The sequence below is a fragment of the Accipiter gentilis genome, chromosome 6 (genome assembly GCF_929443795.1).
Source record: "Accipiter gentilis chromosome 6, bAccGen1.1, whole genome shotgun sequence".
NCBI classification, from domain to species: Eukaryota; Metazoa; Chordata; class Aves; order Accipitriformes; family Accipitridae; genus Astur; species Astur gentilis.
Window position 1 is genome coordinate 16,858,956 of NC_064885.1, and position 20,310 is coordinate 16,879,265.

The 20,310-nt window shown below is 38.5% G+C and overlaps 2 protein-coding genes across 12 annotated transcripts in view; one reads left to right on the top strand and one right to left on the bottom strand.

Annotated features, from left to right (window-relative positions):
• GIGYF2 (GRB10 interacting GYF protein 2) overlaps nt 1-20,310 on the top strand; it is a 79,166-nt gene that overhangs the window by 27,796 nt on the left and 31,060 nt on the right. For all 10 annotated transcript variants that reach the window (XM_049803524.1, XM_049803515.1, XM_049803517.1 and 7 more), the window contains 2 exons: nt 1,596-1,707; nt 2,251-2,291. In XM_049803524.1, the coding sequence (XP_049659481.1) occupies nt 1,596-1,707; nt 2,251-2,291 (153 nt within the window). The remainder of the gene's footprint in view (nt 1-1,595; nt 1,708-2,250; nt 2,292-20,310) is intronic.
• On the bottom strand, nt 7,732-15,945 carry KCNJ13 (potassium inwardly rectifying channel subfamily J member 13). Of its 2 annotated transcripts, none has more exons than XM_049803537.1 (3): nt 15,783-15,945; nt 9,237-9,714; nt 7,732-8,354 (listed from the first exon to the last, which is right to left on the bottom strand). In XM_049803537.1, exons 2-3 carry the CDS (start codon nt 9,712-9,714, stop codon nt 7,732-7,734), a joined length of 1,101 nt encoding a protein of 366 aa, XP_049659494.1. In that variant the 5' UTR covers nt 15,783-15,945. The 2 variants fall into 2 exon arrangements, with proteins under 2 accessions (XP_049659494.1, XP_049659493.1); XM_049803536.1 differs by having other exon boundaries at nt 9,237-9,717.

Consider the following 20,310-nt stretch of genomic DNA (forward strand, 5'->3'; position numbering starts at 1 on the left):
TTGCTGGTGCTAGGAACAGGATAGTTTTGTCCAAAGAGGATGTTGAAATCCCATTTCTGAAGCAGAAGGAGAAATTGTACAGACATTAACTTTGTGGCTTCCTTATACACCTTGCAACATGTACTGCCTGATAGAAAATCGGTGTGTATTTGAGGAGCCTGACTGGATTATCTGGGGATCACTTTTCTTTTTCTCTGCCTGGAAAGCTATTCCCTCCCCCCCTTCCCCCCCCCCCCAAGAGATTTGGTATAGAATAGTAGAGAAACTGTTGCAACTGCCTTTATTTCCATTTTTTTAGAGCCTCTTTCCATAAGACACTGAAATGTGGTACAATTCCCTGATGCATCCAGGGGTCTTTAGATTTTAGATATAGAGGCTTGTTATTACTTCAGAAAACTACAGAGACTGGATTCCATTCTCAAGGTGTTTTGTTTCCTGTTTCATTTGGTCGTTCTGTCTTACTCCTCCAGATCCCTGGCCTGGTTTGCACCTCATCCTTTGAGGTATTTGTTTTCTTGAAGCCAGGAAGAGAGAAATATGAAAGGATTGAGGTTTGTGATAATTTCACAGCTAAGAATTCCCTTTATCAAGTGCTTTTATGGTTCTTGGACTTGACTGTAGAGACTGCATGTGTATGTAGGAAAGGAATTGTCCTGACAGCCAGCAGATTGATGTGTTTCACTTGTTTGTCTTTACATGAGATCCTTGAAATGGTAAGTTAGTTGATAAAAAAACCCCTCCCATTTCTTCTCCTGTGGTGCTTTCTGAAGCAGGGTTTATCTTTTGTAGATCTGGAAACTTGACCCCAGCTATTAGTCTAACCAGTACTGGAAGCTATCTTGAAGGTCTGGGGATGTGTGGGGGTGTTGTTTTTCTGTTGTGTTTTTTCTTTTGTTTTGAACCAAACAACCCGCACATACCCAAACACTGAAGGTGTGCTTCAAGATGCTTTACTTGAGGATACATCTGTAACTTTTTGGCTTGAGGCTTGATACTTGGTAGCCACCTACAGAGAATCATTTCTTGAAAAAGTGAGGAGGATAATTTTTATTATGTAGCTATTGGGGTTCTTCATGCTGTCTTGCCTATACCCATCCTGTGATCCTTCTTTTCTCCCCACTGGTCCTGGGGGAGATTTCTGCTGGGAATCATTAGAACTTAATAGTAGTGAAGCTTCCTTCTCCCTTATTAACCTTACAGCAGTAATTAGAGTACATCTGCAGTGCAGTACCAGTATAGTGGATTCCACTGTTCTGATTTTTGAGTGTAAAGTACCTATGTACTATCTGCATGTTGTGTGAACAATGCATCCTTGTTTGGTAATTTCTATTGGGTAAGTATCTGTTTTCTGTGTTTTTCTGCATAGTATTTATTTCGGAATTTTTTGTCTATTCTGTCTGATCTTGTGCTTCTTGATAAGAATTTTTACATAAGACTCTTCAGTCTTTGTTCCTTTTTACCTTTGCCCCAGATAATTTCACCAGGACTTAAAGCTGCAAGATTAGTTCACAGGGACATCAGGAAAAGGAAACCTACCTGAGTCTTTCAACTTTTGTTGTTATTTGTACAAACGCTTGTGTTTTTTGTCTTTTCAGGCAGAGGCCGAGGAGAAAGCGGTTTCTACCAAAGAAGTTTCGATGAAGTGGAGGGTGGATTTGGGCGCGGAGGGGGCAGGGAAATGCACAGATCACAGAGTTGGGAGGAAAGGTAACAGAACTCTAGCCCTTAAAGTTTTTTACATACATCTGCTCAGCTTCCATTTGTGCCTTTTGACTTCATAAAAACCCTTCAGGAAAGGTGATTAGGTGTACCTGAGAGTGGAGTATCTGAATTTCTAAGATGGAGTCAACACAGTAATGTTTCTAGAAACTTAGGAGTAAGTCAAAGAGCATTTTTGTAAGTAATTTTTCTGCTGAGTTCCTAGGAAGAAGGAACTACTTTAAGAGAACATAAATTATGACAGTTGTAGTGGAAATGATGGGTGAAAATATGGATCGCTAAAGGATTCACTTCAGTTTTAGTCTCAACACTGTTGACAGTACTTAAGGTCACATTTCAAAACATATCTAGTTGCTGAAGGCTGTGTGTATATCAGTGTTCCTGAAGATATCAGCTGTCACTTAGACCTTTAAAGATACTGTCCAATCAAGCTCTGATTGCCCCCTACTGAGTAAAAAAAAAAAAAGCCATACCTAAAAAGAGTGGGGTAGTTCCAAAACCTTATTTGAAACTTCTCTTCTGCCTTTCTAGGGGAGACAGACGCTTTGAAAAACCAGGGCGAAAAGATCCAGGTATGGTTTTGTTACTGTATGGGCAGAAATTGGGAGGGAGGAGCAGGGGATGTTTTGGGTAAGGGACATATATGCACATAAACCTTTCTTACTGCTCCAAGTTGATACAAGATTCATGATGCTGTGCCAGGTTACTTAAATGTGTTCTTAAAGTGTTGTTTTTCTTATTTTATGTTGTTTTCACTATTAGACATTTAAATGTTTTAGATAAGAAAAATCTGCAGTAAGTAGGTTCTGCTTATTCAATTAAGATGTGATGTCTACAGCTGGAATTAAATTCCTGTACATCTGTGAAAGGAGCCTGTACTGATTAACAGGTGTGCTGTGGCAATATGCCTTTCCAATGCAGCTTTAAACATTCGTGGGGTGTGCTATTTTGGTACCTAGGACTTCTGGACCATGTGAACTGTTAGGGTTTTTTGAATGCTTGCTAGTGTGAGGTAGATCCCAGCAGCAATGTTCTGAGGTTCCCATGCTGATGCATTTACTGTCTGTCAAATTAGTTTAAGTCGTTACACAAATCTTCTGTTCATTCAGGTTATAATCAGGTCGTCCCCCCTGCCATTCCTCTCCTGTTTCTTAAATGTTTTACACTGGCCATGTTCAGGCAGAATACTGGATCCTTAATTGTGACTCAGTATGTCTGTCTGAATTTTCAGCTGAACTTGGAGTGGGTTGTCATCTTGGAGATAATACACCTCTATTTAGCTAAAATCTGTATTCTGAGAGTGGTAAGAACATTCAAGGAACTTCCCCTCTATCCGTTGGTTATATGGTAACTGCAGTGGTTTTTTGCTTTCTGGAATCATGCATTGATTGGTCTCTGGTAGGAGCTTGCTCTTTCTCTGTGGCATGTTTACACATGCGTGTACCACAGCTGTGCTTAGTGAGAGGTTTTGTACTAGTAAAAATAATTCTAAAAATAACTTGGGATTGGTCTGAGATTGTCCATCTTTATGTGCCAGTAGTGAAACTTTGGACTTCCAGTGTGTCTTTATATTCAGAGACCTCTTGGGGAAAAAAAAAATGAAAATGGGGGGGGGGGAAGTAGTACTGATACTTCAGGACTGCTTTTTTTACAAAAGACAAATGGATGCAAAAGTAATATCTACCACAGTTGATTCAATTTTTTTAGCCCCTTCCTGTTTTTGTGATAAAATTAAAACACTTCCAGATCCAGACTATAGAATGTACCACATTTCTTATCAGGACTGTGATAAAAATATTGCATGTCAGTTTAGGATGAGGTATCTCAGTTGAAATTGAGAAGAATTTACAGTATGTACAATGTCCTTACTGAAGCTGACTTGCTGCCTGAATGTGGGGGTTAGTGCTTCAGCTAGTATAGAGCATGTCTTGCTTGTAGCAACTACTAGTGATCAGGACTTTGGAATGCATCTTCTGTGAACCATTCTCTACAGAAGATGGTGTCCCTGTGTCCTTTGTTGGAAGTCCTGGTTCATTGTGAGGGATGGTGTGCTTATTCTCAAATCATGAACCTCTCTGTAGTACCTGATTCCTCCTCTTAATTCTCTTGTTCTATTTCTCTTCTAGTTTGATCTTACTTGGCTAAAAGCTCTGTAGCACAGTATGATAGAGGTGAGAGACCTGCAATCTTTCTGAAGTTTTAATATAAAAATTTTGGGTTTTAACAATAGTAATTTATGTTTGCATATTGCTAATGAGATCTCTAATGAGATTAATGTCCCAGTGAGAGGACTATTTCTCTCCTCTTTACATTCAAAGAGAAATGAGGTGGAGAGCACAAAATGTTAACAGAAGGTGTTGGTCTGTTTTAACTCAAACCTTGATTAATCAACAGATAGTTACTGTTACGTAAAGGCTTTCCTTTTTGAGTGTGAGATAAGGATACAGATGTGCCAAAAGAAGTCCCACATTAATACCAACCACTAGTATACCACAGAAAGCAGTCGAAGCAGAAAGAGCAAGGGGAGAACTGACATGCAGCTTACAATTAAGGCTAACATGTTTTAGCTGATGCATATATTGGTTTCTGTTACCCTAGTTAAACTCCTTAGTTTAGGTTTTTATTCTCTTAACTTTATTGTGCCTCAGTTTTTCATTGCTCTTTCATAGGGCCTTGGATGAGCTTCAAATTATGTAATTTACTGAGTTGCCAGCTTTTTCATGTTCTTTGTTCTGCGTGATAACATTATTAATGTGATTATTAATAAGCGATCAAATACTGAAGTCTTCTGGGCATTCAGAATGGATTGACAATGCAAGAACCTGTCAATTAAAAGTCATGAGATGAAAGAAGTAATAGACCTTCAACAAAGAACTACTTCTCAAATATAATCAATATATTGTTCTTAAAAATTAATGATTGCTTTTTCAGTGCTCACAACAGTTTGCAAGTTCACATTTGACTGATTCTCAACATAATGTTTCTAGTTTCAGCATGCAGATTGAAGATGCACAAAGTATTTGTGAATTTTTGTTGCAGATTGTCACAGTTCTGACAGACTTCATTGAGAACCCACATTGCTTCTGCAAGGCTGAGGCCATTAGCAAAGAAAATGAGCAAGTTGTTTTCTTGATCATGGCTGTCTTTTAGAACTGCACAAAAGCTGCTTAATTTTCTGTGCAGCCTCTTAACTAATACCAGCTTAGTAGCTGAGGGGATTTGATTAGTTACCAGCAATTACACAGTGGTAGTAAATAATTGTAATGTAGATGAAACAAGACATTCAGTAAGTCAGTTCTGGAACCTGATTTGAATTCTGTTTAATATGCATTTTTTGGTTAGGTTAAGAAGACTTGAATATAAAAAGGGTGTTCAAGTGAATATAAAAAGGATGTTGAATTTCTTTGAATTGCATGTTCCCTTCCTCTGACTGGCTTGTTTTTCTTCCCTACCTCTCTAGCAAGAAGTGCATCTAAAGAAGGTTCATTACCAGCTTGCTCTTGCAATGTTAGAGTGCAATTTTGTTGTATCGGAGCCCATCAGCAATTTTACTAGGCTTGTATTCCAATTTGGGCCATGGCATACTTCCAATAGTTTATCAGACATCCATGGTTCACCAGTTCTCTGGAACTGTAAAAGCAATAGGGCTGTTTTGTCTACCTCTTGTTCTGCAACTGTTCTGAAGTAACTACACATTTGTGTTTGTCTAATTTACTTCTGTAGCATTCTTTAGCTTTACATTCCAAAATGTAGTATTTTAAGGTAGTGTTTAGTGTATACTAAACATGGGTTTTTTCTTTATACTTGCTGTTGTACCCCCTTTTAAACCAAATTATAAATAGAAAATAATTTAAAAAACAGGAGAGCTTAAAAGTCTCAAGTCATTTAGAAACCAAATGAAGCAGCCCACACTTTGATTAGATGTTAAATGAAATAAAAAATAGCTTTGTATAGCTTTGGCTCTAAGCGTTGAGATTATAGTACAGTCCTTGTGGGATTATGCATCTGAAGTTTAGAACATGTGGTTTGTCTGAGACTGGAGCATGTGATATATGGGAAGAACAATACCTCACACAGAATGCTATTCTTTTTTCCTAAATGGTTATTTCACACTTTACACAGGAATCTGTTCTACTGCTCTTGCACTGGTTCTTAATTTGTAGGACTCTTCTCAATGTCTTATATTGGTAAAGAATGTGGAAATAACACTTGCAAGAAATACTTAAAAATTATTGGTACTGATATGAGGATGGAAAAGGGTTCTTTAGGTTGGATATGGGTCAGCATCTAAGAAAACTAGCGATGAAGGCAATGTAACTTGATAGTGTGTTGCTCTTCAAGCTCTACAATATTCATTAATACTTTTATATAAAATTAGATTTTTAATAAGAGATTTTGAGAGTATCTGTGATAAAACCAAATCTGTCTGAGGTCTGGAATGTGAGGAGGCATTACTTGAACAATTTTGGAATGAGAGCTGAATTGGAATGAAAACGCGGGCCTTTTGCCTTGTTCCCCTTTCCTGTGTGAAAAGCTTCTATAGGACTGCTTCCCATTTCCCCAGATCCTCAAACAGAGTAGCCTTTTGCTGACCTTTTTGGGGTTGTGAACACACTTGAGTTAAGAGTTTTAGGGCTTGAGAAGAATTCAGTTAAACGGTATCTCATTAGATAGCTTGAGACTGTTTTTCCTGCTGCTGACCACTTCAGTGAAGGTAAAAGGAAGTGTATTCGGTAGTGTATTATGCTGTTGTCAATGAAAGTTGCTATTTTTGGCATCTTGGTTTCTGGGAAAAGGTCTTTTACCTTTGAAAGATAACTTTTACTTTATTTTGATCCTTGACTGTTCAAGTATGAACACGTAATATGCACTGCTTTTGTTGAGAGCTTGGAAATAATTGTTCATCATTCTGTTTATCCTTTAGCTTCTTAAATTATTTAGGAGCTTCAGAACAGTGTCTTAATTGCAATAGGTTTATGAGGCACTTAAATACAAAAGTCTCATGTATAGTTTGTTTTAATCTTTTATTTTAAAATTGATTCAAGTGTCTCTAAATATTTTTGTGCTGTGTGTACAGGCAAATACTGATGTTAAAAAGCATAAAGTATAAATGGATGCAGTTCTATTTCTTGTGTATATAGTGCATCCTTCTGGGTCAGATCTACTTGAAACAAGCAGCGCAAACGTGAGAACTTGTGGAATGTATGATCCTTTTAAAAAAAGTACATTAATTCATTTAGAATAGTCTGTTTTCCACTGCTAAATAATTTATTCAGTGTTTCCAAATATGAAAAAAATTCCACTGCAGCATTTGTCATATACATCAAGATTTTTTGATAGTGTCTTCAGAGACCTGTCTTGAAATGAGATGTTCTCTTATTTGGCAGAATGGAGAACTACAGTTACTATTTACAATTTTGCTTAATAAGCACAGCAGGGGTGCTTTTCACTGCCATGAGAGATTGGCAGTACTTTCTAAGAGTGAATTCAGCCATCTGAAAACAGATATAACTCTGTATCCCCAAAGAGTTAAGAGAACAGAAACATTAGGATCTTGGATGAACAGAGTTGCTTATCCCAGAACTAATGTATTTACTGAATGACTCCATATTGGTTTTGACTGAGATTTTTCTTTTGTATTGTTGTCCATTTTGTTACAAGCTGGTTAATTATGATTTTGGTCAGCTTTGGGAGTTTTGAAGGTCCCTCAGGGTCAGTGCAGCTTTAATCATAGTCTGGTGAATTCAGCAGGTAGCTCTCTTAATTTCCAAGAATTAGATCTGTGATTCTTCTACCTGATTTTGTCTTGGGTGGTTAATGCAGTCTCTCCTCAATTTATGGGCACACCAGTTCTCTTTACTCTGCATGTCATGTTGTAATCAAAAGGATGGGAGTACAAGAGAAGGGTTACTAGAAGATGGCAAGGCAGGCAAGAAAGGAAGGTTGTAAATGGAACCTGAAAGTTTAATGTAATTATAATTAAAAAAGCACAAAGTTCAAAGTCTGGTCTCTCTATTCTGTGTGGACAGTCTCGGAGAGCTGGAAGCTGTCGGCATGCTGTCCATTGATGCGGATCTCCTTGTCAGTCCTTTTTGGACTCTTTGAGTCAGCTGCAACTGGGAGCTCAGGAATAGTCTTGTCAAAATTCTCCATCTTAATCTGATACTCACCTTTGGCATTGCGGGCTAGCACGGAGGCAAAGCGATGGTACAACATGATCTCTGAGGGGAGGTAGGATGTTCTCCTTTGACATGTTTCTCCTGTGCCTTCCTGCACAGCTGACAGAAAGACGACCAGCTCAAAATGGTGAGCAGCTTCTCTTTGGAGGAGGGCAGCCAGGGGGCTAGATGGAGTGATTGAATGGTAGTAGGTCAGTGGAAAGATGAAAAAGGGACACTCATCTGAAGTAATGCTGTCTAGGTGGAAGTCAACGCTAGTTTGGTGCAGCTGCCCATTCTCTTGTTCTTGGTAAAGTATAGCAGAAATCTGGACACTAGTCAGTGGGCTGGAGCGTGTGTTGGCCACCTGGAACATAAGGTGTGGCTTCCCCTCGGTGTGTGTCACTACGGCAGAGCGGGTGAAGTGGATGGAGAATGCTCGATTCTTTGGTCGGGCAATCTTTGCCACGAAAGCACCTGCATCACAGAAAAGAGCAAACTGAATGTGAGCGCCATGCTGGGGTTGATTCCCTGCAGTCTCTGAGCTCTGTGAAACAGTCCAAAGGAATAGAAGCAGGCCTGGGTGGACATGGTCTTTCTAGTCTCAGCCTGCATGTTTGAAAACTGCTAGGCTGGCATCACACTAACCCATTTTTGTTCAAAAAGTATAGCTTTCCTAAAATGCTTCTCTTTCTAAACTATGTTTGCTTACTAATATTTGGAGAGTGAGCTGTAGCTGTAGGAAGGAGAGCTGTTAGCTTGCCCTGATTTGCTGTAATTGGTAATAGTACCTGATCTTGGTGTGCTACCACTGGAGAAGCTCTTTCTTAACACACAGTAAACTAACCTGTGTATTTTTGAAGTCTTTTGAAATACTTTAAACCTGAAAATTATTTTAAATACCTTAAAATACCTCGAAATAGCTGTGATGTAAAAATTTTCATGACATTAGGTACTGAGGAATACTTAAACACCGAGTTAAAGATCAACAAGAATACTTCAGCTAGACAAAAGTAAACCTTAAAATCAAACCAAATTGACTTTAAATATTGTAATTCCATGGAAAAAACTTAGAGATAGTTATATAAGAAATAAGCGATTGAGAGTGAGTGGGGATTTACCACAAGTATTGTCCAATGAATAGTGGAACTGTCAAGTCCAAATCTTGATATCACCTGATTTGTCTTCTGTTAATGAAAGGTGTTTAAATTCTACTACTACATAGCTGAACTCTCATCATACTTGTAGTGACTTAATTGTTCTTTCAAATATCAATGTGATCACTATTTATTTATAGCTCCATTTCTTAAATCTAATTGTTACACCTATTCTGTTTAAAGATTAAATATGAAGGATTACCTGTGATGAAGGCTTCCAGCATGAGCCCCAGGACCATCTGTATTGCAAGCAGTGCAATAGCACTGGGACAGTCCCCGCTTGGGAACATAGTGCCGTAACCAATTGTGAGTTGCGTCTCCAGTGAGAAGGAGAAAGCAGCTGTAAAACTGGTGATGTACTTGACACATATAGTGTGGTTGTCAGGTGGAGCATCATGGTCCAGCTCCAGGTCCCCATTCATCTCAGCCAGCAAATACCAAAGCACTGCAAAGACTAGCCAATGAATGACAAAAGAAGCAGAAAAGACAAGCATCATCCATCTCCAGCGCATGTCCATTAATATTCCCCATGCATCTCGAAGGTATGCCAGACCTTTTCCTTGGGCACCATTCATCTGGAATGTGCTATGTCCATCCTTGGTCACCATCCTCAGGTATCTTTGGGTCAGGAGGGGAGCACTGGATTTGGTGTTATTGCTCTCTATCATATCTGTTGTCATCTTCTAGAAAAGAGAAGAAAGGAAAAGTGATACAATGCAGCATATTTGTATTTTCCCTAATGTTCACAGTTTTTGACACATCAGCAGGGGTTGAAATACTGCAGCCAACAAAGGAGGGCTTATACATTGCAATCCAGAGAAGATTAAGTCAGGAGCCTGCAAAGGAATTTACCACTGTTTGTGGTAATACTTTGCTAAAAAAGATTAACTTTAAAAATCTTGACTACTTCTCAAATTTTCCCTGCTTAGTTGTTTAAATATAACTTTCATACTTTACCTTCCTAAATTTACATTTGAGTTGCATGCTTTAATTCTTTACGGGTGAGTGGGATGGGATTAGGCATACTGAATCTGAAAAGAAACTGAATTTTGTCTGATTATATCAGGTTTTGTGTCTTCTTTTTAGCAGGCTATAATAGTGTACCAATACTGTTATGAATACTATTAACAATAGTACTATGGAAATAATGTTTATTATTTCTCTAACATGTTTATGTATTTTAGAAGAATGCTGTAATTTACCTAGTAGCCCTTTCAGACTTTCTTAGCTCAGGAAATGTCTGCTCTCTGCACCCACCATGTCCAGTTAAGCAGAATTACAGTATTCAGGGCAGAGCTACTTCTGGGAGTCTGAGGCTGTTTACGTAAGGATCGGGTAAAAAGAGGGCAGGATACCAACACTGAAAATATACTGTGACATAATTTGAAGTCTAGTCTGCCTAAGCAGTGTATTTTTTATTAGTGACCAAATAAGAAAATAGGACAGCAAGTGTATGGGAATTAGGGGGTGGAGATGGAATTGCAAATGTGGGAAGCAAAATGGGTACTTGTAGGTGTTTGACATGTTAGGCTCCTTTGTCTACTTTTAAACCTCAAAACTTGTCAGAGATGCTGAGTGTCTTTTGAAAAGACACTGGCCACTCAAATCCATGAATTTTATAAATACTGAATGCTTAAAGTTCACCTGGGACAGATTAAAATTAAATATGGGCTCCTGTAAAACAGAGATACAAGTGTACCAGCAGGCTAGAGGAATTGGGACTTCCCCTCCCCCCGCCCTGCCCCCCAAAAGTGCAGTCTTGGTTTTATCTTGAAACCAAATAGATCTAAGGATGCTGAACTTTAGAATGAATTAGGAAAGGTACAAATTTTTCTTGTCATCTGTTATCCTGTAAGCCAGCAGTTTTTATGACTGTTTACTTGATCTTGATACCAAATTTTAGTAATTACCAAACATTCGTTTTTGCTTTTACTTGTGCTTAATGCATACTGAAGTGTGAGAATTGACATCACAGTCAATATTTAGCTAAATTTTCAGTTTTCTTTCCTTCTGTAGGTTCTCAGAACCATCCAGTTATTTCTTCTATCCATGCTGTAGTCAAAGGAGGTAGAGTAGGTGATGGTCTGAGTGGAATTTGGTGGGTTTTACCTCATTTTTATTTTCCAATTCCCATCTCTTAGAAGTAATATTTTGAAGTGGCTCCCTGTGCCAGAGAATACAGTGGGCTTACTGAGATTCTCCCGGTCAATAGTACTAGGCTACTTTTCTTGGGGGATTCTGATTGTAGTCCATTCAGTTCATAGTATGACCCCCCTGTCTTCATCTGAGTTTGATCTTTGGTCTACTATATAGATGTCTAAATGACAGTTTTCAGTCTTGCTGCACTGTTACAGAATTTACAATAAGCTGAATACAATTTTAAATGCTTCAGGAACCACATAATTAGTGATGTGTCTGTAGAGCAGAGTCTTTGTGCTAAGATTTAGAAGATGCCTTCTGGATGCTTTGAAGGAGCTGGAAAATGGGCCTGTCTGAATGGTAAGGATGATGGGGACCATGCTCAAAATGAGTTGTGTACAATGTCTTGGTTTTATCATCCTAGAAAAAGCAGTACTTAGAAGAAGCACTCCCTTGTTTGAATAGAGGGGAACACTTACAGAATGAAAAGTCTCTGGGTGTAAACATTGTGCATTCTTGGAAAAAAACAAAACCAAAAAAACAGAACTAGTGTGTCTGTGTAAATTCTCATGGTACTTTGAGGGCAACATCTGCTTCATAGCCTCCAACTGATTTGTGTTTGCAAAGCAAACATATGCTGTGAGAATGAAAGATACGGATTGGTGACGGAAGAGTTTTCTACAGTGTTACGTACATTAAGTATGTTTTTCCTTTTTCTCTCTGTGGTACGTTTTTCTTGGCTGCACTTCAGACCTTCTTCACATCAATGCTAAGGTAGCATGCTTGAGTGCCACAGACTACTCAGAGCAAAATGCTGTCAGTATTGCAGGGTCTCAATTTTGTTGATTAAGGAGCTTTCTAGGGTGGTGATTAATCACTTAATGTTGACTTAAAGCTCTGAAAAAAATTTAGTGAGTGTTCACTGTCAGGTTGTTTGGGGTCTTTTCTATGGGGGAGGATCCATTACTGACAGATTTCAAAGGTACTTGAGAAAGAGAATGTCCATTAGTCCCCAGCAGCACACATCACAACAGTCTGGCGTCTCTGCTCCTTGAGACTGCCAGCAGGGAAATCTGCCTGCTGAGTTTAACCAGGTTACTGCTCTTGTCTCATTTGATATACGTCTCTGATTTTTCATGTTTAGGACTGTTTAAAATATTAGGTATCTAATTTGGTGGCAGTGATAGCATTGGAAGTGTGTAAGCTTGAGTTCTAAAACTGTTGTTTTGCAAAAGCTATTGATGGCTTTAAGAGCCACAAGTCTCAACTTGGAGTGGGAAAAATGGGTAAGAAACTGCTAATAGGCTCTCAGAGCAATGTGGTTGGTTTAGAATAAGAGGTGAAAAAAGAACTGCCCTGTGAGAAATAGTTTACTCAGGCTGGAGGATGAGTCCTCTGTATTTTCAAAAGCAGAGTCAACTTAAGAGTAGATATGACTTTGAATTTAAAAAGAATTGTCTTCTGTCTAAACCTTTCCTTACCCACTGTACTGAAAAAAAGAAATACCTGCTTTCCTTCTTAGTGATAAATTAATGAAGTTGTAAAGTACAATTTGGACCATCTGATCCCTTGCCTGGCATGATCCTTGGTGTCCCCACATTAATCCCAGTTTCAAACAGTGTATGTTTTAAGAAAAACATTTAACTTCGACTTGAAAAGAAAAATTCTGCATTGTTTGTTGGAGAACACTCATCTCCACTGCTAAATACATACTGTGTTTCTAATCCAGATTAATCTAATGTAATCTCTTAATCTGTTATGCTGTTTGTCTGGTTTTGCTTTTCCTGACTTGTGAAACTTGTAGCTTTGGGGTGTTCCTTCTCCCTCCATCTCCCAGTTGATAGCCCTTGACTGGAAAGACATGAACTGTCAGAAATGACTTTTCTAAATCTCTATTGGCATGTTGACCAGTCTTTTATCATGCATTCAGTGTGTCTAATCCTTCTTGTTTCCAGTCTATTGAAAATTAAATGGTTATCACCAACTCCAGTGTCTATGTCAGTTCTTAGCTTTTTTAAAATCTCTTTACCATCATTGTCCTTCATTCCGGCTTCCTTCTTCTTTACACTCTTCGAAGACAAGTCAAGGTAGGGTGAGTACTAACTTTTTTAATCGAAGTCACAGTTTCCCTTTACCTAGCAGTTGGACAGGTTGTAAACTGACCTGGCTTGCTGATGATTTATGTGCAATAAAACCTTGCCTTACAGCTCTAGGATATTGCTTGCATTTCTGAAATTCATGATCTAGCATGCTGATCTCCCACACTTTGCCTTTTTGAGATCTTCCTTGTGTTCTAACACCTCTTTGTTACATTGCTGTTTGGTGCCATCATGTTGCTTTCCTCTTCTTCCCTCTTGCCTAGTCTTTCTCTTGACAGCAGAAGCTCAGCTGCTAACACTCTGGTAGGATTGCAGGGGGACTCTTTTGCAGCAGTGTCTTCATTTTCTTTTTGTTTGCCTTCTCAGTTGAAGGCATTTAAAGTAATGCTTCCAGCCTGTTCATAGCTCAGTACACTAATGCACCTCTAACCTTTTTAGGAGCCTGAATGCCTTTATATGGAGCTGTGTTCAGGGGAGATTTCAGCAGTGCTGCCCTACCTGCCAACTTATAACAAAATCTGTTCTAATTGACTGTGGAAGGGATTTGAGGCAATTTATAGTGCATTTCTTCATTATGACAGCAAAGTGGTCAAGAGGACCTGCTGTTTGCTGGGAGTAACTGCAAAAATGGCTTACAACTGTAGTATAATTTCAAGATTTATTAGAACCCAGGTGGTGCTGGCATGTCCCTCTGGGAATGTGTATGTTCCCTCTTTACTTGGCCTGGATCCACATGATCTTGTACTAGTTTCAGATTTAAGCATCTTCTCTGGATTCTAAGCTGTGATCATTCAGATGTGCTGCTGCATCTGCACTTTGCAACAGGAACAAACTAAGTTTATAATTTTTTTTAAAGGCACTTTCATGATTATTAAGATCTTGGTATTGTTATTTTTAGATTGAATGGCAATCCTTGAGATGCTCTGACATTAGGAAATGAAGGGGGGGGTGTCAGTATTGATGACGTGACTGGATCATATAACTTACATTAAGGGGCAATCTTAGAAATGTAGGAAGTAATTAAGTTAGAATAATTGCTTTGGTTGAAAGCTTATGCTACAGTTGTTAGTAGGATAGTTAAAATTTCAAACATCTTTGTCCTTTAGGTATGGAGCTAATGCCTCAGTGAGATGAATGGGAGTAGTTTGTAAGAAAACTGTTTTTTCTGAGCAGTATGCAGAATTAAGATAACAGTTTTCAGGACTTGTTATGTATATAAGTAAATCTTGTGAAAATCAGAACTTTGATTTGTTGAGCCCAAGTCATACTTTTCAAAGCAAGTGCCACAAAGTATAGGATGCAAGAGCTTGTACTGTGACCTGTGACAGTTTTACTACAGAATGCACTTTGAAAAACAAAAACAAAACCACAACCAAGCCCCCCCAATTTTGGTAAAATGGGAGAGGATGTCTTTTTTTTTTTTATATAGTACAGAAAGCAAGGCTGCTTATATACTCGCTGTAGGGATATCTGTAATGCTCCATTTTGTGTATAATATATTTTCACATAGTAGAGCATGCTGAAAATACTGTGAAGATCCATATGAACCCTAATTCTTGATTATGAAGTAGCATCTGAGTGGACCAACTAGTCTGGCTACCTTTAGAGAAGCAGAAAAACTCTACCAAGGTAGACTTTGCTTAAATGTTGTTTAAGACTTTAAAATATGCTAATATGTATTAAATCTTTATAGAGGAACTTAAATGCAAAATTAAGTATTGTTAATGGAGGAGTAAATTTACAGTTAAGAGGGAGGATTTTATTTCATGTAAGGCTATAGTAATAGAAGTCTGCTGCCATCCATTTTTTTTGAAACTTGCAGTTTTCGAAGAGCAGTCCAGCCCTGTGTGATGTGAACTCCCCAATGGCTTGTTTAGAATGACAATTTTCTAGGACATTGGAGTTCTTAGTCAATGCCTGCACATGGTTTCCTGGGCAGCAGTGTTAGCTCACGGTGTGTTCATAAGCACAGAGAATGCATTGACTGAAAATTATTGAAGGCACGCGATATAATTAGAGATGGTAAAAGCAGACTTGAAGAGGTGAAGCTCTTTTTTTTTTTTTTTTTTTTTTAAATTTGTGATGGAACTGAAGTTAAATGCTGAGTTAAGATGAATGAATGCAGCACGAAGGTGAGGATGACTTTTTCATACCACTTGGCCAGGTAACACCTGGCTACCTTAGCTGCGGGCTTGCAAATGCCCCATTTGCAGAGTGTTGCAGAGTCTTTCCAGCACTGTTTATCTTGAAAGCCTTCTGAAAAAATATCCCATGATGACTTTGATTTTGCTCTGTATGCTGTTATGACTATGGTCAGCTGAGAGCATTTTCTTTTTTGGGGGGGCGGGGGGGGGGGATCAGAAACCATTTTGTTTAAGGTGACTTAATTTAGCAAGCTTTAGAAATAAACTCTGTGTCCTGAAAACAACTTTGATTAAAGAATGACACAGCAATCTCTAATTGTACAATAAGAAAAAGAAAAAAGTTAAGGGGATTTTTTGTGTACTTACCGGTCTTCGAAGGATTTTTTGCAGGAGAAGGGGAATACCTGGGCTCCAGGAGAGGGACTGGGCTGGTCTTGTGTATTAGTCCTAGCACTGGCAAGAAACTTCCCACAAGTGGTTGGTAGTGATCTTTTTCTTTTTTTTTTTTTTTGTTTTTTAAATTAAAAAATGGGTTTGTATGTCTCACTCCTGTGTTTATAGTGCTGGGGGGGGGGGGGGGGTGGTTTTTGTCTGAAGCTGATTTGATTGGTCATTTTGCCTGCAGGGGGGCTGGTTAACTCTGATCATGTGGAAAAGAATGCTGGTTTGTTAGGAGGGTTTCTTTACCCCAACACAAACCCTTAGCAGCCAAGGAGAAATCCTCAAACACTTGGAGAAGGGTTGCCTTCCCCCTCACCTCCTTAATCAGGATAATTTTTTAGGTTTGTATAATCTTATAGTTTTATGTTGAAGTTGAAAAGGCCACAATTCCCCTGGAAAAGCTGAGTGGATGAAGTTCCCATATTGCTGCTGAAAAACACACACTGTTCTCCAATACTTTGTCCCTAACTGGTGTCAACTACTGTTAGTTTAGGTGAAAAGAGAAACTCTTGTGTCTCACTGTTGCGTGTCTAGTGCCACTTCCTCTTCTCATTAGGTCCCAAGCTCCTGAGTGTTGGTGTTAACAGAAAGGTGAGCTGCAGCTAATATTGCAGCCTATGGTCTCTGGAAGGTGTTGCTGAACTGTAGCTTAATGCTGGTCAGAAGATGTAGATCTGGCCACTTCTCTTCCATTTCCACATTGCTCCTTTGTGAAAACATGGAATTAATCACAGGATTTTGCTAAAGCCTAAGAATGAAACCATGCAGATTAGGTGGGTTGCTGATTCCATGCAGTAAACTAAAGCACTTCCACTTAAGCTATTTTCTCTCTTAATTATTAAATGCGAAGGGTTGTTTGGGGAAGATATTTTAGTTGAATGACTATGCAGAGTGGTCAGCATGCTGGATTACTAAACCAAACTCTGAGGACAGCTTTGTAATACAGTAGTATTTCACACTACTTTTTTTCCCTTGGTGAGCTGCTGATGTGAGGGCTTTGATCGAATGTCAGATGTAAGAGGATCTGAGAAACAAAGGCTGTGGTTGTTTGCAGTAAAACTACTGAAGGCCTGCTGGGAAAATTATTAATGTAGACTTTCCTGCTTAGGAAACAAAATCTTTCTTTTTTTTTTTTCTTTAACCTTCCCCCCCAACCCTGAATTACAAAACATTAATTCTTTGCTTCATTAGTATGGAACATTTTAATACATGTTCAGGCATAGCACTGAAAATTGCGATGGTCATAGTGTGACCTTCAGAACCAAGACAAATAATGTAGTGCAAGGGGACTCCCACCACTGTGGCAAGCCTGTAGGACAATGTGACTTGCCCTTCACCCTTCCCTGTATACTCTAGCAAAGTTGAACTTCTGCTACAGACAGCCTCTTTTATTCACAAGTAGGATTTTTTTTTTTACGGTTTGTAGAAAATAATACTTGTATTTTGTACAGTAGAAAGCATATGGTGTCCAGTCACAGGTTTTCTAATCTGATTCAACTGAATGGATTGACAATCTAACACAATCATACAGCAGATGAAGTAACTATAGTACATGATTTCCAGGTATGTGTTACAGAATTAAACTCTTGTTAATTCTTTTTAATTTACTTGTTCATGACAGTGGATAATGGTCAATTTAGCAAAAAAAAAAGGGAGTGATATTGGAGTAGTATGTCTTTGAGACCTACTATTGAGATTGAGATTTTTATGGAGAGAGAGAAAATGTGAAGCTAGAAATGAGTATCAGAACTTCTGATCTCTGTCACTGACTTCAGTTACAACCAGATCACTTCGATGTACGTATTCCTGTAGTGTCCCTGTCATGTCAAACACTGTCCTAATGAAAGGTAGTCCTTCTGTAGAAACATCATCTTAAGGCCATTTATTTTATTTTTCTGTAAAATGAGCTACGAAATCACACATCTAGGCAAAGTTATCTGAATTCCTTTAAAAACACTAGCTGCAAAGTTTTTTTTCTTTTTATCCTCTTCTTGAGGAAGCGTGTAGCACACAGCAGAAAGAAGAGAGCAAGTCAAAACACTTAATAGACTCTCCTAGTTTTTCCCCTCTTTAGAGGAAACAGTATTGCTGTCAATCATCGCTTTCCTGTTTATTCTCTCCAAACAGTGAGCATGACATAGGAAACGTGGACTGACAGCATGGAGAACAGAAGTTATTTGCCATTCTGTTAGTAAGTCCTCTTCAAAAACCCGTTGCCACAGGGCTATGTCCCAGAATCCCAGTCTTGTTCTTTGCAGTTAGTTTCCCTTCAACTCAGTGTTGCACAGCTGTAGGCTTTTTTGGCTAGATACCACTAGGCTCTATCTGAAGTTTTCTGTAAACACCATTGCTGGCTTTGCGACAGACTTGAACAGAGGTGCCCTTTTAATGTTCCTTCTCTTCAGGAAGTCCAGTCAATTAGTCGAAGGCAAAACCATAGATTGCATTTTAGGTTTTTTTTGTCCTTAAAACATTGCCAAATAATGACTCTGTGACCTAAGTAATCTCAGCTGAAATGAGTGTTCTCAAGTCTAGGAACAGTTTGCAAAGACAATATGTTAGGACTCTGGAAGTTATGGATTTAGATATAAGCTGTAGGAGTATTCCTGTATACAGTTTTGTCAGTCTTTCTGTCACTTGGGTAGCTTGATTTTTTTTTTTCTTTTTTCTTCTGATCCTTAACCTGTAACTGGTTTGTATTTGAAAAGAACTAGTTTCTTGGCTGGTCTGTCTAATGTTGACAATCATCTCATGCCAGATCTGTTTTGACACATACCTTGCTGTCCTTGAATATTGCTTGCTGTGGTGTCCTAGTACCAGAAAACTTAAGTATGTCATGATATGCTGCACTTTCTCTCTTAATTCCACTGAAGTGTGGCATTGAAACAGTCATCTGAAGTGACACACTGGTGTACTGCTGTGTTTAGAAAGGTTTCAGAATCATGAGTGATACCATCCTCAGATAAATATAATGCTGACCCCTTATAATCGATTCTTTTCTTCTTTCTTAGATTTCTAATGCTGTAGAACTTAACATCAGAGGGGGCAGGATCCCACTTGTGTCTGATCTCGGCAAGCAGCATTTGACGTTTTGTCACCTCTGTAGAGATATGTGTTTCATAACCCACAGCAGCAGATGGGGATGCCATTTTCTGCAAGTTCAGAATACAAAACCTGACTTCAGTAGTTCAGTTCTTGGGAGCAAAACCAGCTGTCTTAAGGAATAAGAAAACATGAGTTGCCTTGGGTATATCTATAGCATCTATATATCTGCAGGGGGCGAAGAACATAGGGATATTCAGTGCCGAAGTAGACTTCACAATATTCTTTAGGTAACTTTTTTCCAAATGTTTTTGGAAGAGCAGAAGAGAGCCTGTGAGCTGATAGCTTGCTAGTGTTAAAGAGCAGTCTCCAGAATCTTAAAAAAATGTTATTTCATTTAATTGGGAAAGTCTAAAATCTCTTGAATTAATGTTACTGAATGAACATCACATAATAGCTATGAATTTGATTAAAATAATAGATACATCTCTAAAAATAATATTTTTCTAGTCCCAAAATGGCAAATTGGGTAACTTTTTTCTGTTGGTTGCTGTTTTAGCGAGGAAAAATGAGTGTCTTTTGCTGCAGAATTTAAAAAAAAAAATACTTTTTTCTTATAGCATTTTAAAAATAAGCTCAAAGAATGAGGCATATCCCTTATCGTCTGGTCTTAGGCTCATCTAGTCTGTTGGATTGCAGCACTCTCCTGGGCCACTATCTCTGTGTGTTTTACTTTCAGCTGACTTGGCTGTGTAGCTCTGTCTCCTAGTTTTCTACAATGTGAAGCCCATCCAAGGAGCAATACTGAGAGGCTTCCCTGTACTTCCTGTTACATTTTTCTACATGACTTTTTTCAGAGATCTAAAATGGAAAAAAACCCTGTATTTTCCAGACTTAGATTTTTCTGTCTAGCTTGTTGCCTTCCTTTATTTTCTCTGAAGCATGGGAAAACAGAATGTGGTTGACCTTCATCTGCAAAGGTTTATCCATTCCAGATAAGTAAATTTGCCAACATTGCACCTACCAAATGAAGGGAGTTGGGTGTCTCCAGCAAGCTTGTTTTACTTGGAGCCAGTATCACAAGACAGTGTTTTAAAATACATTGTTTTAAAATTTTTGTTCTCAAAGCCCGGCAAGTACAGAAGTGGTCTTTAGCCAGATGTTCCCTTCAATGAAGTAAACGTGTATCTGGGTTATATTAGGCTTCATAGCTGAGATTGCCTGTTGATACTGATGATGTACTTTAAATTAGCCAATTTTCTTTAGCTCTTTACATAGAAACAACATAAGAGGGAAGGTATTTTGGTTACTTTTCTGAGGACCTCAAGTAGTCAGTTGTAGTCATCAGGGTGGCAGAACTCTTGCATCTTAAACATTGGTGTGTTTCCTGCCTCTTCTGTCTACTTGATAG

What these genes read in the sequence shown, in the direction of transcription:
- KCNJ13 (XM_049803537.1), bottom strand. Translation starts at nt 9,714, where the DNA reads ATGACAACAGATATGATAGAGAGCAATAACACCAAATCCAGTGCTCCC. An exon ending in GCTGGAAGCCTTCATCACAG is followed by an intron (nt 8,355 to 9,236) that starts GTAATCCTTCAT and finishes TCTGTGATGCAG; the next exon opens with GTGCTTTCGTGGCAAAGATT.